Raw genomic sequence first — 15,406 nt, forward strand, 5'->3', positions numbered from 1 at the left:
CACATACTATACACACAAACAAACACATATCTAGTCCTACATTATAGGGAGTTTAAAATATACCAGAGAATCATCTAACCAACTATAAACACAAAAATTACAGAAACACATGTAGAAAGATGTAGCCAATATAACTTCTAGGTTCCTGCGTGTTTAATCATTTCTCCACCTAGTTTTACAATAAAAATCTGACATCTTTTCTCCATGTCTGTCCAGCTTGGAAGACAACTTTAGAGAAACGTCCTTATATAGAAATTTAGCAACAGGCAGATAGAAACTCCGATGCCTTCCACCTCAAACTAAGAATCGATTTAACCAAAAAAAAAAAAAAAAAAAAAATCACCATCTTAGCCTCAGTTCTAAACAAGAAATCACCATAGGATAATTAAAAACACCCCATGAGTCTTCCCTACAAGCCAACGACTTGTAACTGGTTTCAGTTCCTATTTCTTAAAGAGAATTTGGTCAATTCCTCCTTAGAGGTTTCAGAGGAAAAGGAGGATTTTCCAAGACAGATAAATTGAAATGATCCTGCTTTGATCTCTGTGGTTAAGAATCCCTCACAATAGAAGATGGCCACTGAGGGGCCTCGCTCCCAGCCTTTTAATGCGTAACAATGGTATCAACAAACAGCTACTTAATCAATATTTGGCCAGAGCTGCTGAAAACTTCCTTTTCAGATTTTAATTCCTAGTTGTAAAACAACCCCAGAGCAGCCAGTGAGATAAGACATTAAACTGACTGCTTAATTGCCTTTTAGTGTCTCGTTAGTTATATATGTACATTCTTAATGATTCCTTAATCTTTATTTACCCGCATAAATAAATTATGTGTCCTAGAATCTCGCCGAACTTAACGGGTCCAGGCGGAACTCGCTCTCACACCGGGTGCTGCTGCTGTTTGGACTTTTATTGGCCATTTGCATAAGCGAAATTTAAACACTGAATCTGAGGGTAAGGAAAGATTTTTGCTTTGTCCTCAAAATATACGTGTTTGTGGAGGTTGAAACCATCCAGATTTAGTGGCCACGCTCTATCCACGTGATTGATCGGTGTATTCCACTCGCCTGAAGCGCGCACTTACTGGTTCCGCCTCGCCGCCCGGGTGGGTTTTATTGCTCAGCCCTGGGGACTCCTAAATGACCCTTCAGTAATTATTACACACTGGAAGCCCATTCCTCCCGTTCCGGTGCTATCAACAATCACATCAAACCCCAAAATAAACATACGATTTCAAGCATTAATTAGAAAATCGGCATGTTTTCAATAAGGCTAGAAAGTAAGCGTACCGCGGTCAACCAAGTCAAAGGAGGCACCAAAAAGAAAAGGCTACCAGCCGAACTCTGCTGTCTCCTCTCACACTGTTCCAGCAGGGAAAACCTTGCCCCTAGATTGACAAAAAGGACACCGCGTGGTGTTCTAATTTAATGCAAGTTCTTAAATCTCCAGTACATTTTTAAGTGGGCAGGATTTTCTGGTTGAGTTTTGTAAGGTATTCAGCAAATATAAATTGTACCTTAATGATTAGAAAGGGTATTGAGGTCAAATTCCTGATCCTGACAAATGGACTTGGAGAGGGTGGACTGTCCCCTTTAATAAAGGTTCGGATCCCACAAACCTGTGATCCCACGCCTCATTATTTTAATCTGTGGGAAAGTTAGTCCTCCGCCTTGCGTCCCAGCCTTACGCCAAAATGCTGTTCCTTGCTAACTGGGGCAAAGTAGTGGCCCTGCTTTTCTCTGGATTACAGCACTCCCTCCCTGATAAAAGTGCTCTTTTTGGGCATCCACGGGAAGTGAAGTATTCAGACGAATTTAGAACACTTTCTGCGGTTTTAATTGGTTTATATCTTTTTAAAAATCGGAAGTCGTTTGTCTTCGTTAATTTTAATCCGTTAAGATCACAAGCTTACAAACAAAACAGGGGCTCCAGCAAAGCTTTTGTCACTTTTACTTTCTCAAATTTAACTTAAAAAAAAAAAACTCTCTTTTTTACCAACATCAATTGGAGGGGGGAGATACGAAAGTACGAAAGGAATAGAAGACCTCAATCAACCTACACTCGAAGCCTCTGAGCTTAATCTTTGAAATTGTTACAAACCTCCCATGCTCGCTTGTGATTCTTAAAAGGGAGGGGGGAGTCCTAGGAAAGTGTATCTCCAGTCCCAATCAAAACATCAATTTGGCAATCTGGCCTCTTTCCCCTTGCACTCCCGAACTGCCACTTCAAAGCCGCTACAACAAGTCAGTAATTGTAACGTTGCATCTAAATATTTAAGCGAGAGTCTTGCAGTCGCGTGTCCATTTACAGTCCTCATCTGTCCTCTAATTCCATTACGGCACAAAGCAAAAATGTTGCCCAAAACTCACAAACAGGAAAAGCGTCACCCTGCTGGAGAAGGAGGAGGAGGAGGTGGAGGAGGAAGAGGAGGAGGAGGGGAGGAGGGGAGGAGGAGGAGAGGAGGAAGAGGAGGAGAAGGAGATAATGAAGGAGCAGTTTCTATTGATTAGTCACCGCTTTTGTGTTAAGGGCTTTCTTTAAAATAAGAAAAAAAATGGGGGGAGGTTGCAGAAATTTCACTAATGTGAGCCTCAGGCAAGGGAGGGAAAAAAAGAGGAGAAGAAGGGGGAGGCGGGCTGTGTCTAGATGAAAGTGAGAAGGACATAAAGGAGGCAATTGAGTCGGCTGCAGCCCGGCGAGCTAAGCTTCGAGCCGGCCGGAGCGAAGGGGAGGGGGCGGCGCGGCGCGGCGCTTTGGCGCAGGGCGCAGGAGTGGGGGCACAGCCCATTGTGGCGGCGCCCGCGGGCCCGCTCCGCCGCGCCGGGGGAGGACAGAGGCGCCCATTGAGTGGCCGCAGCGCAGGCCGTGCTCACAGCCCCCGAGGCCTGGGCCGGAGCTTGGCTCCCCCGGTTGCGCCTGCTCCCATCTCAGTGTCGGCCAGGGGCGCGGGCGGGGGAGTTGGGTGTTCCCGAGCCACCCAACCCTCTTCGTTCCCTCGGGCGAAGAAGCTGGAAGGATGGACCCAGCTCCCAGTGCGCGCCAGGCCGCCCCGGCCAGAGCGCCTCAGGTCCGCACTCTGCGCTGCTTTAGGACAGGGCGAGAGAAAAGGGAAAGTTGGGAAGGCAAAGGGGACCATCTAGGAGAAAGGGCAAGACCCTGGAAAGAAGAAAGCGGTAGTCCTGACCTCTTTCAGGGTACCTCTTTCCCCGTGTCTTAGTGTCTGCCGAGCAGACCCCGGGTTAAAGATGTCCCACGAAAAATCAGTCCTGGCAGCACCCACCAGGCCTACCCCGGGCTGGAACATCCGGCGAGAGCACACCGCAGTGGTCAGGACACCCCAAAGTCCCTCCTCCGCCGCTTTTCCCTGCCCCCTCCCGCAAGGCGCTAGAAGCCTTTTCTTGACATTCATTCTATTTTACAAGAGGGGCAGCCTGAGACTTTGGATGCCCAAACAACAGAGGGGAATTTTTGAGGTTTTTAGACTTCAAACTACATCTAATTCTCCCTTCTCTGGGCCCCTCTTGCCCTCCAGGGCTCATCCGGAAAGGGAGCTGGAGGCTCTGAGGAGACTGACTTTGCATCTTCCTTGACAACCCCAAATTAAATTTAGGTTTCAGCCTGACTGTGTGTGTGTGTGTGTGTGTGTGTGTGTGTGTGTGTGTGTGTGTGTTTTCATCCGCACAGCCCTCAATGGGGAAAATACTCTGATTTTAAAAATGGTAGCAATTGCCCTTGAATGGCAGCCGGCCCAGCTAGACAGCCCAAAAGACTAGAAACATTTTGTAGGTGAAATGGCCACTTTTTCCACGCTGGAGAGTCCATAAAACTTCCTGGCGCAGCAGCTATTGGGGCTCATTGAATAATTCATCCCTCATTGCAAGCCCATAATGTCTATTCTGGGCCCTTTGTGGAGCTGTTTTCTCTTCTTTTCTCCTTGAATTATAAAAAGGTTGCCTTCCTTTGTTCACATCAAGCTGCTCCGAGTTGGAGCTTTGTCTGGGCCAAGCTAAAGTGTGAGTTTCAATGGACTCTCCGGGCTTTGTCTCCCAAGTTCATCTCCAAGTGTAGATTGTGTAGAGAAGGCCTTCATTGTAAAAGCTGGAAAAGTTGTACAAATGTTTGACCAGCTCATTTGGGACGTTTTGTCTCCTGGGCCTGAGTTGCCTGTGCTGTGAGGGAGCGGCTGATCTGCCTGGCTGCTGCCTCTAGCAACAAGTAGCAAAGCCATGGGCCCAGCTCTCTGGGCTCCAACAACTCAGGGCTCTCCTCTCCACTGCCTCAAGAGAATGTTTGGTTTGGAGTTAACTGACTCCTCCACTCCTCACTTTCTTCCCACCCCAGCGCCTCTATGCTGAACATATGACTGGGATAAAGAGGTGTGTGTCTTCTAATCGACCTGGGCAAAAAAACACTCCTCCAAAAACGAAGAACTTAGACTGAGTTCATGTGAGGCCCCAGCTGTAAAGGGAGGGGGGGCAGCAATCTGTTTTTTCCCTGCTTAACCTCCTGTAGTTTGGGGTACCTTTTCTTGATTGCAGTGTGCCTCAGAATATCTATGCCTCTGTTTATCCCTTAAATCAGACACTTGGGTTTGTAATATCCAAGTGCTTCCTTGAGTGTGGATTTCACATTGCTTTGTAAAGCAGCTGCTCTGGAAGAACAGCCAGTGCACCCAGGGGTGGACAATGAAGGTAAAAGAAATGACCAGCCTCCTGACCCACAGTTCCAACCTGGACACCACCCTGGTGAAAGCATGGACCCAGATAATCAAAGTGGGTGACTCCTTCAAGCCTGCTATAGAGCTTTGTGCCACTCCAGAGCAATTACAAAACTCAACTCCAGCCCAATAAAGTCTGAGACCCAGACCAGGGAACTCTAGGAGTAGGCAGGACACCTGGCGACTCTGGACCATTTGTGAGTTTGAAGAGATGCCAGGATCTGCAAAGGAAGACTCAGGGTCCCACTCCTGCTGCAGCGATCTTTCCTAGTTCACCTCCCAAGGTTTGCTTGCATTCTTGCTTCTTTCCTTCCTTTCTGTGAGTAATTTTAAAGCTCAAGCAGGTAAAGGGGAAGCAGGCTGCCTTCTTGCTCCCCTAGGGGGAGATTTTCTCTAGGTGCTGACAGGCTACAACCAACATGGAGTGGGTGGTCCGCACCCCTGAGGGACAGAGGGTGCAACACTAAGGACTAAGGACTCAAGCCCCCTTTGATTGAAACCCAGACACATCAAGTTAAACCCCATCATGCTTCAAAACCAATTTAAAACAAACGAAAAACAGCCAAAGTAGACACACACGCACATTCATAGGGCAGCATATGGGGGCAACTTTGGGTGCCCAGTGCCCAAGAGCATGCTCTCTCTGGAGCCTGCTCTGTCTCTCTAATACAGAAACTTAGATCCGGGCTTTTCCTGAGGGCACAAAAGCTACTTCAAAAAGTTACTTGAAACTCTAAAGGGTGGAGTAGCCTATACCCTCCCCCAACCCCACAATCCCTCAGAGATTCCCAATCTCGGACTCCATAGACCCCATCACCATTGAGAGCGCAATTCATAGTTCTAGACTCCTAAGGGTTGAAAGTGGTAAAGAAGGATTTAGAAACGTTTAAAATTTAAATAAAATTAAAACTTAAATAGATACGTTTTTGTTTCAGCGGAGGGTGTCTCTCCGGTCTTTGATTGAATGGCTGAGAACGAAGAGGGACTTCGACAAGAGCCGGAGCTGGGCGGCCTTCAGCAGCTCAATGTCAGAGAACCGAGGCCAGCTAAGGTCCACCGCGCCGCCGCTTACCTCGCTCGCTCAAGATGCCGTCGATGCTGTGCTTAGCCTTTTTCTCGCTTTCTTCAGCCTCCTTCCTCTCCAGGTCGGCCTCCTCCTCTTCTCCTTTCCCAAATTTACTCCTCAGGATGCGGCTGATGGAACTCACTGGGGGAAAGAAGAGGAAGAGAGAGCACCCACAATTAAGAGGCGCGGGGTTGTGAGGGGAGCCCCCAAACCTCAAGCTGCAATTCTAGAACAGCTACCCCATAAGCTTGGATAATGTCTCCTTCCTCTCTTGGCACCCCTATCTTTTGCAATCCTCTCCCTCTCCCACTCAAAACGCCTTTTAAGGGCCTCTGGATACAGTAAGACCAAGCCTGGAAAGTGTGCGCCTCCAATTTGGGGCTGAGAAAAGCCATCTCCGACTCTCTTTGCCCAGTAGGAAGCGTTCCCCTTCTTGACTCCGGCTCTAGGTCTCCAACCTCAGACGTGTCTTCCACCAGCCCAGCCTACCACCCGCCTCCTCCGCACCTGAAGGTATTGGGCCCTGCGGTTTGCTTTAAGTGAAGAACCACAGAGGACCGTCCCCTGCTAATCAACTTTTTTGAGGCTGTAAGGGATTTACATTTCCACTGCAGAATCGTTTCCTATTGTAAAAATCAAAGAAAATTCACTCTCTCTCATTTATTTTTTCCAGATTCCAGTCTGGTAAACAAATCCATGCTCTGAAATGTATCGTTCTCGTGGAGGGAAAAAGGGAGTTTCCTTTTAATTAAAAACAAACTCTCCCGCGCGCCCTCGCGCTGGCCCTGCGCTGGCCCTTCTCCCTCCGCCTCCCCAGGGCTGCCGGGGGCGCCGGATGGTCCCTGGGACTCTCGGCGAAAATCCGGGCAGTTGCCGATGCCTCCCCTCCTTTTGCGCAAAAGGCAAAGTCTTCTGCTGGCGCGGCCCCATCTCCCTTCGGTTGGGGTTACCAAAACATTTGTTTCTCTTTAAAAGGGAACATCAATATTAATAAACGCTTGGCCTCCGCCTCACGTTTCCTGCCCTGCCTCCTCCACAGAAATCCTCCTTGGGGAGACCTCAGCGGCGGCCTCTCTTCCCTCCACCCCTGGGATGAGCAGCGCACCCCGCGCTCCATAAAACGCCAAGATCGTCAGGTTCGTAAATATCTCAGGGCCTTGGGAGAGGCCGCCTCTCAGTAACCCGGATCGATCATTGGGGCGATTATGTGTGGCTTGGATGACCCGCCCGGATAATAGCGACTGACGGTCGCGCCTTGGGGAGACATTAATGGGCCTAGTACCTGAGGGCACGGTGTTTCGATCACAGACCGCGTCCTTGAGTAATTTGTCCCGGATTTCCCAGCTGAACATGCCCGGGTTCTCTCTTTTGTATTCCTCAATTTTCTTCTCCACGTCAGGCGTTGTCACCTGCTTTAAGAGAACAGGCGGGCCGGCGTTGGTACCCGGTACTTTGGGCCAGACTCTCGGCAGCCCCACCGCCTCCGGCCTGTCCGGATGCTCCTTCTTGCATCCTCTGGGAAGGTGCCCCTGGTTGGCCAAAGAACCCCAACTCTCTGAGGCAGTTCACCTTCGAAAGAGGCAGACAGGAAATCGTCCCACTCCTGAGCAGCCTGGGGACACTCCACCTGCCTAGATAAGCTCCTCAGACAACCGGGTTAAATTAAGAATTATAACACCTTGGGGCTGGGGGCTGTACTTTCTGATCCCTGGAAATAATGGCAACTCCTTACACCGAATCAACCAGAAAACGAAACTAAAAGGGGAATGTTTGAAAGAGGAGCTGAAAAATCAAATTAGATCGGCAACTTGTGACACTCCAGAGGGGCACAAGAGTTTAGCTAAAGAGCAGAATGAGAGGCAAAAGATTAAGTATCTAGATTTAAAAAAATTAGAATGGAAAACACATATGTATAGAGAGGCCCCTCCCCCAATTAAAAGCTAAAGATTCCTAGGTTGAGAATAGGTTGGGAGAGAGAGGGAAGGTGAGAATTTTGAAAGTCTTCAGTGTGCCATAACCCTCTTGATATTGCCCCTTGGCAACTTGAAAATTATATTGGCTTCCCTCTACAATCAGAAGAAAAGGCAGACCTTGGGTAATCTCCTCCCACTTAGTCCTAGCCAGTAGGACTGTTTTTTAAAAGAGAAACAAAATAATTTGAGGATAAACATTTTTTAACATCGAACTCATTTCAAAGAAAATTAACCTCCCTGACTTTTGACTCTTCGAAAACAATTTGCACTGGGGGAGAGAGAAAGTTGGATAGAAACTATTGGGACTCAGTAGATTCCTTTTGTAAAAGACAGAATTGCGGGTTGGGGACTGGAAAGACACTTGGGAAAGAAATAGGCAACAGGTAGGGGCATACAGCTTGCATGCTTTCGGTGTTTATTAAAGTAGTTTTTTGAGAATTTCATGGTTCCTGGACATATAAGAACAAATATTGCAAAACCACTGGAGCTTTCCCATAAGGAAAGGAACATGGGGCTCGAGCAACACCAGAATCCCCCTTGTGACACACACACACACACACACACACACACACACACACACACACACACCTTCATGGACTTGGAAAATAATTCTTTAGAAAGCCCCAGATGGTAGCCTGCTCTTACCCACCCGATTGACCGCAGGCCGTGAGGCGGCATGGCTAGGCCCGCCTGCTCACCTTGGGCTTGCTGCCTCCGATGGCACCTGGACGGATGGAGCCTGTTTCTTGATACCTGCACAGAATCTTAGAGACGCAGCCGTGGGACACGCGCAGTTGGCGAGAGATGACGCAGGGCCGAATGCCGTGGTGGGCCATCTCCACGATCTTGTGGCGGATGTGGTTGGGCAGCGGCCTGCCGTTGATAAAAACGCCGCCGAGCTGGTTGACTCGGCCCTGGCCGAGGGGAGTGGATACTGGGAGAAGGAGGAAAAAAAGAGAGGCGAGGACAAAGTTACTTAGGTAGAAGAGAAAGCAGCAGGAACGATCAATCCACCTAATTTTGCACTTTTCTGGCCCATCTGCACGTGACAGCCCCAACACTGAAATCCCACTGCCAGACACTCTTTCAGTTACTTTCGTTCCAAGTTATCAAGCACCATGGGGACATACATCCTTTGTGTGAAGACAGTAACCAGGGCAAAATAACTAACCTAGGAGAGCTGGCGACTGGGGGGAAAGACTCTGGAACATATGGAAGACTGTCTTCCTCTAAAAATAACCACCGCCAAATCCTGCCCGACTGGAGCGGCCCTAAGGGTCTTGAGCGAGCTGACAGCCCTCGGAGTTTCTGTCTTAGAGTACAGCAGCCAAGGGTCAGAGAGGGTCTCTAAAGGAGGCACAGGTGGCAGCGCAGCGTGTCACCTGTTACATCTCGGACGGGGACTCAAAGACCGTGGGTCTGCAGGTGGACAACCTAGCCCAGGTACATGCTCAGGGTATTGGGTTGTGCTCTAGATGGAGGATGAAGGGAGGGCGCCGCAGATTGCTTGAAAGGGCTCAGGTCTGCAAAGCTTCCTACCTCCCTGGAATTCCCAGAATCTTCAGCCAGAACAAAAGGCGATTCCCAAAAAAGTTAAGAGAGACTTGAGATGCTTCTTGAGTTGAATGGACCTTTAACTGATTAATACTAAAAATTCTTATTTTCGTATAAATAAGATCGTTCGAGCCGCCGCTGTTAGCTACCACAATTTGCCCGACCAGAAATTTCTTTCCAAACTAAGAAGAGTTCCCTAAATGTGGGCGCAGTCAGAACACTTTGGAGACGGGTTTGGGTGGACAGAATGTGGAGAAGTTACTTCCGGTACTCCAAAGCCGGTTCACTCCATTCTGGACTACGCGGCATCTCCAAAACAACCCGAGAAAGCGGACCCGCCGGGTGCAGGCCTGGCCGCGCAGCTCCGTAAATGATTTGCAGAGAGCACCACACTTCTTTTGCGGACAGAAAATCAAATCGAATGGGCCTTCGCCCCCAACTATTGCTATTTGGGGTAAGAGGTGTTGGGGGTTTGGGATCCTTGGATTCGCCAAAGAAGTCTATGGAGACTGGGATGGAGTGGGGCAGTCGCCCTAGGCGCCAGGACCCCAGCGGCGTTGAGGCCCTTCCTTACCTTCTAGCGGGAACCCGCTGCGTGGGTAGTTCTGCCCCGGGCCGGGCCGCATCATCCTGGGCACAGCACCGGCCAGCGTGGTCATCCTGGGGGCAGCTTCTCTAGGAAATTATATCCAGGTGAAGGCAAAACAGAGACGCTAGCGCGGCGACCCTCGGGAACTCTCCGGAGCGTGAAGAGCTCCTCCCCAAAAAGACAGGAGGGAGAGAGAGACGCGGGGAGGGGGGCTGCTAGCTCCAAGTCCAGAGCTCGAGGTGGAACCCTGGAAAGGGGCGGGCAGGCCCTAGAATCCAGGATCCCAAACCCAGGGCGGAAAAGTTTGGTTCGAGTCTGGGCGAACGGCCCCGCAGCTGGGGGCGCTGGAAAGGGGGCTCAGAGCGCCACGACGAGCGAGGGAGGGGGGGAACGCAAGCGCGGCCAGAGTCTCCTCCCGTCGTGACACTGAGTGCAGGGATCCGGGCTAGGGAGCATTTATTAGTTCTTTCACCCAAAGCTTGGTCAGGAGCCCTGAGCTGCGATTGGCCAACGGGGAGACCGTCCCGGGTGGCGGAGACACGCGCTGATTGGGCGACAGCGGCCACTTTCTCTTCCCATCCCTGACTGTGCGGAGGCCTCCGCCTGCCCCGAGAGGGACCTGCGCGGCGCGCCTTCCCGAGAGAGAAGGGTGAACCGCTGGAAACTGGGACAGACAGCCCCAGGGTGATGAGAGCCTCCGAAAACGGACAGGCGTCTCTTTCTCTGTCTTTGTTACTCTTGTGCATCTCTCTGGTCTCTCTCTCCTTAGTTATTTTTCTGCCTCTCTATCTCTATCTCTGTGTGTGTCTCTGCGTGTGTGCCTTTTCTTCTCTGAGTCTATTCCTCTCACGGTGTCCCTCTTGAAGTCGCCTTTTTCCACCTGTGGGTCTGTCCCTGGGCTTACTGCCACTGGAGGGGGCGCAATTCCACCAAAAATTTATGGGAACCCGAGATATGTTCAACTTTCCTTCCTCTGGTCTGCCAGTACCCCTTAGCCAGGGCCTCTTATGGGGTCACCCCCCTTGGAGTTCCTCTCAAGAAGACTTAGGGGTGTACCAGTAATGTTCTTTTGTCTTCTCAGTCTAGGGGGTGAGGGATAGGTGGGGTAGCTCAAAGGGTGGGCAGACACTGCTGGGCCCTAAGACTGTTAGTTGAAGGCTGGGGGCGGAGGAGGTTCGATCATCTTCTTTTCTTGATTTAAAAACCCTTCTGGGAAGCTGGGGCTCTAAATTTCCACGTAGAGCTCCCTGATGAAGAGATACGTCTATATGTTAAAGTTTTGCTGGACTGCAGCGTTTGTTCTCAGGAATTTATTATGGTATTCAGACTAAACTGCTGGAAAAATAAAAGGAGTGAAGTCTTGGCTAGGAGCTGAAGTGTCCCCAGCAGGATATGACGCCAGGAGTGTTGTAAAGACTGTCTGTCCTTAGAGAAGGTACCATTGTGCATAGCCTTTTATTTATAACTTGGTAAGTGCCAGCGAACTCGCCTCCTTTACACCCCCGAGTGCCAGCCCCGCGCTCTGGCCCGCGCTTTATTCGCTCAAGTCTATTCAGGGACTGTCACTCTGGGGCTGTGAGGTATTCAGGGCCTTAATCAATCAAAAGGATGAGAATCGGGCAGGTTTTTTCCCTTTGAAAAAAAGGAAACAATGACTTCTGGGCTTCAAGTTCCCCCTTTTCCTTTTACAATTTTTGAATTTTTCCTGCCCTGCAGTTCTCCACCCCTCTCTCCTTCTCTGCCCCCCTCCCCCACCTCCTTTGACAGTTTTGACATGTGCTGGTCCCCCCAACCCTCCTTGTCCACCCCCTAATTAAGGCAAACTCGGAAGGCAAGATTGGAGGGGAATAGTTTAACTGCTCAGCAGTCCACGAGTTGGCCCTTTAAACACCCACTCCCAGCAGGGAAAACAGACAAGCTTTCTCTTAGGCTTGATGTCAAAAGGCTTGCTTGACCCGGGGAGCATCAAATTCAGTCCTTTGGAGGCTCCAGAAAATATCTGGACAACCCCTCCAGTCCACTCACCCTTGGGGAGGGCCATGAGCATTCATAGTATAAAGCAGAGAAGCAGCTTGGAGTGGAGCCCTGTTTAACCTGGTTTTGCATAAAACAATTCAATGTCAGGAGGAAAACTTTCTCATTTCCTTTTTGAGGACTGGGAGCCACCAAAGTCTGTGCCCTTTATTTCTTAAACTACTTCTCATGGATAGCACCTGAGGACTGGATTTTTTTTTTCCTCATGTTTTCTTCTTCCAAAGGTTGAGAGGAGCCACAAGAGCAATTTCTGGGATCAGCGGTATTTGTTGGGGAAGTGGGGTACCTGAAATATATTTAAAGAGGGCAAATACAGGGCTCAGTACAGCAACCCAAACACCCAAGGTGAGCAGTTTTTAAACCTCTGGGGCTGAGACTCATTTGTTTTTGAACCCAAGCTTGGTCTCCAAGCCCTCAGGATGTTGACCCTGCACTCTCCTACAGAGTGTTCTCCGTGTGTGAAACTGATGAATCCTTACCTGAACTACCCTGACTTTCCAACTCCCCTGGACACTTGAACAGGAGGTGCTGCTATTTAAATGGGCTTTCAAGTGCCCAGGAATCTCAGTCCAGTAGTGCATTCAAAAACTAGCAGTCACTTGCTGTCAAAATGTACAAATGGAGGCCCCAAGGATGTTGAGGGTTTCAGGCCTAAAGCTCCTGAGTGGAGGTTTGAATCTTTTCTTCTTCTTTCCAGATTTTCCTCAGCCTGGCCCTCTGAAGTTAATAAGCAGCCAAAGGATCACCTTGTTCCTTCTCTACCCTGAGGACCTGGGAGATGGGGGCTGGGGAGTACCCTTAAGCTGGGGACAACTGCACCACTTCCAAAGACCTCAGAGGCCAAATTTTCCAGGGCAAGTGGTGTAGAACTCCCTCCCAAGAAGTCCAGGACAGCAATGTTGGCTAGGTCACCTCTGCTGCTGGGTCCAGCTGCCAGACCAAATTAAGCCCATACCCCAGGACACTACAATCTCTTCCCAACAGGTTTGTGGGAGGGCCTGGTGATTCCTGGTTCCCTAGAAGTTTCAAAGGTTGAACTGAGTTCCATACTTCAGCCACTCTCTCTACCTCAGAGGCCTAGGCCTCCCCTTCTTTCCAAAGTTTTTCAGGAAGTCAAAACCACCTGGCCTCACCTCCCTGCAGCTGAAAAGGAACATCCACTCAGGCCACTACCCCTATCTGGTTCCATTGGGCCACAAAGTTCTGGTGCCCATTCTGGCACACGCAATAATTGGCAAAAGAGTGACCCAGGGGTGGGGCTTGGAAGGTAAAAGCCAGTGTTCTGAAGCTCTGAACTGGGGTTAGGGAAGCAGCATCATTTCTGCAGGCAGAAAAATTACCTACAATGAATCAGAGGAAAACCTGAGACAGCTTTGTGACTGATTGTGCCATTCTCTCTCCTATATGTGCAAAATGAAACTGGAGCCTGCAGAACAATAATAGAATAATTCAACAACAAGGAAAATCACTTGTTGTTGCCTCCTGTGCCCCTCTGCAAAGGAACTCTTCTGAGGAATGCCCAGTGCAATTGGCAGCAGTCTGGCTGTGCAGGCCTCATAGAGCGTACATACCATCCTCTTCAAAGTGCTATCTCCTGCGGGTTTGGATGCATCGATCTGCATTCATATGGCGCTCTTTGCCCCTTGGATCTGGGCTGCTCAACACCATTCTGTGAGCAGCCTCTGCATTTGGGGATCCCAGGATAGAAGTTTCATGACCCACAGGCTTCTCAAGTCCTCTGAAGGATGACCTCATTTCCAGACAAACAAAGGTCTTAAGAGGAAATTATGAACTAGAAAAATAATGTCCGTGCATCGGGGCGGCGGGGGTGGGGGGGGGGGTGTAGCGGCAGGCCTTTTTTACAAGGTCGGAGGCCTTGCTCTGGGAGTCTGGCTCGGTGGGCTGGGGAAGCGCCTGGCCTTACGCTCTGCCCCAGGCTTGACTCTCAGGATGCAAAGGCAGTGAAACCCTCTATGCCACAGAAGGACTGTCTCGTGCTCACGGGAAGAAATTAAAACTCCAGGTTCCTCATCACGAACTTCCAGGCCAGATGCTCTGGTACCGATGGGGAAATGGTGCGTTTTAAACCCGTTGCCGCTGCAGCCACAGAGACCGTCATTAGGACCCCCGCAGTTATTTGTCAAAAGCATTGGCGCCGCTGTTCTCCCCACCAGAAAATTCGTCGGGAGGAGTTCGGATTTAGAAACTGGATGGAGATCTGGACGCCTCATTGAAACGTGGTGTGGGCCGGCTGCAGTGGGTTTGCCCCGGCAGTGCCCCTGCAGTGGAGGGAGCCGCAGGGAACTCGTGAGCAGATTCTCAATAAGGAACATATGGTTTGTGAGAAGGAAGGAAAGAGGAAGGAAAAGAGGAAAGGAAAAGGGAGTGTGTGTGTTAAAAATTACATTGAAAGGCAGTGAAGGAGGCAGAGAATGAATCTCACAGCAACTGGTTTCCTAAGAAGTTCACTTAGGTCTGTAAACCTTTTTATGCCAACAAGAAAGACAGAGCCCCGTTCTCCAGGGGAAACGCATCTTGAAATAAATAAGTCAATAGGTTTAAAAATAGATAAAATAGTCTTCTCTGCACACCTTGCTAAGTGTATGCTTGGGAGGAGATTTTGATGCTCAGAGAGGAAGTTCGGTAATTACTCTGGTGCATATTCGGGGTGGGGGGGAGCAGTGTGAGTGTGAGTGCGGGCACACAAGCTAAGGGACCTGGTGCATTTGGGCGGGCAGAGAGGGTTCAAGGGGCCTTTCTTAGACCCGGAACTGGCTGATACTGGAGGCATCCTGGGTCTTTGGTAAGGGAAAAGTCTAACCTATGTAGAGGCCTGGAGGGTCTGAGACAGAGGCGGAAGCAGAGCTGGCAGACGCGAATAAGGGAATCAGGAGGGTCTCCTGGGTTTCTGAGAGCTTGTCTGGGGCAAACAGGTGGGCAAATGACCCCTCCAGAAGCTCCTGCCCTAGATCGCACGGACTCAAAGAGTCGGAACTGATGCCTCGCCCCAAGGTTTGGCGGAGTGGTGGAGGGGAGAGAAGTGGTAGAGCGGAGGTGGGGGTTAACAAGCATTTCGCTTGAATCAGGTCGGACTTTCCCATTCTCCACGTTCCCAGGGCCTGATCCATCAGTGAGCTGCCACCGCTTCTCATCCTCGAGATGAATTTCAGAGGAAGGGATGGCGGGTGGCGCTAAGGAACTAGAAAAGAGAAACCTGGAAGACGAGTGTTCAAACCCACGGTCTCCCCGCTGAGCCTGGACTCCAGCCACATTCGGGTCACCGGAGCCCAAGGCTTCCCGCTGCGAGTATGCTCAGCAACCGCGAACCTCTGCTTTTAAACGCTCGTCTGGAGCTGGAGACTGCGCAGCCAACTGAGCGAACTAAACGCAACAGGTGGAGGAGAAAACCCAGGGGCCAAGCTGGGCGTGATCTGGTCAGAGACCCCGTGGAGCCCGGGCAGGGACGCCAGCAAG

At 50.2% G+C, this 15,406-nt stretch overlaps 1 protein-coding gene across 3 annotated transcripts in view; it reads right to left on the bottom strand.

Moving 5' to 3' along the window:
- Positions 1-9,968, bottom strand: part of Pax3 (paired box 3) — a 90,100-nt gene extending 80,132 nt beyond the window's left edge. For 2 of the 3 annotated variants that reach the window (XM_077799540.1, XM_026390377.2), the window contains exons 1-4: positions 9,884-9,968; positions 8,454-8,689; positions 7,065-7,194; positions 5,789-5,923 (exon numbers count right to left, since the gene is read on the bottom strand). In XM_077799540.1, the coding sequence (XP_077655666.1) occupies positions 5,789-5,923; positions 7,065-7,194; positions 8,454-8,689; positions 9,884-9,968 (586 nt within the window). The remainder of the gene's footprint in view (positions 1-5,788; positions 5,924-7,064; positions 7,195-8,453; positions 8,690-9,883) is intronic. The other variant, XM_026390378.2, reaches the window with a different exon arrangement.
- Between the last annotated feature and the right edge of the window lie 5,438 nt (positions 9,969-15,406).

The sequence above is a fragment of the Urocitellus parryii genome, chromosome 1, assembly GCF_045843805.1.
Source record: "Urocitellus parryii isolate mUroPar1 chromosome 1, mUroPar1.hap1, whole genome shotgun sequence".
Lineage (NCBI taxonomy): Eukaryota > Metazoa > Chordata > Mammalia > Rodentia > Sciuridae > Urocitellus > Urocitellus parryii.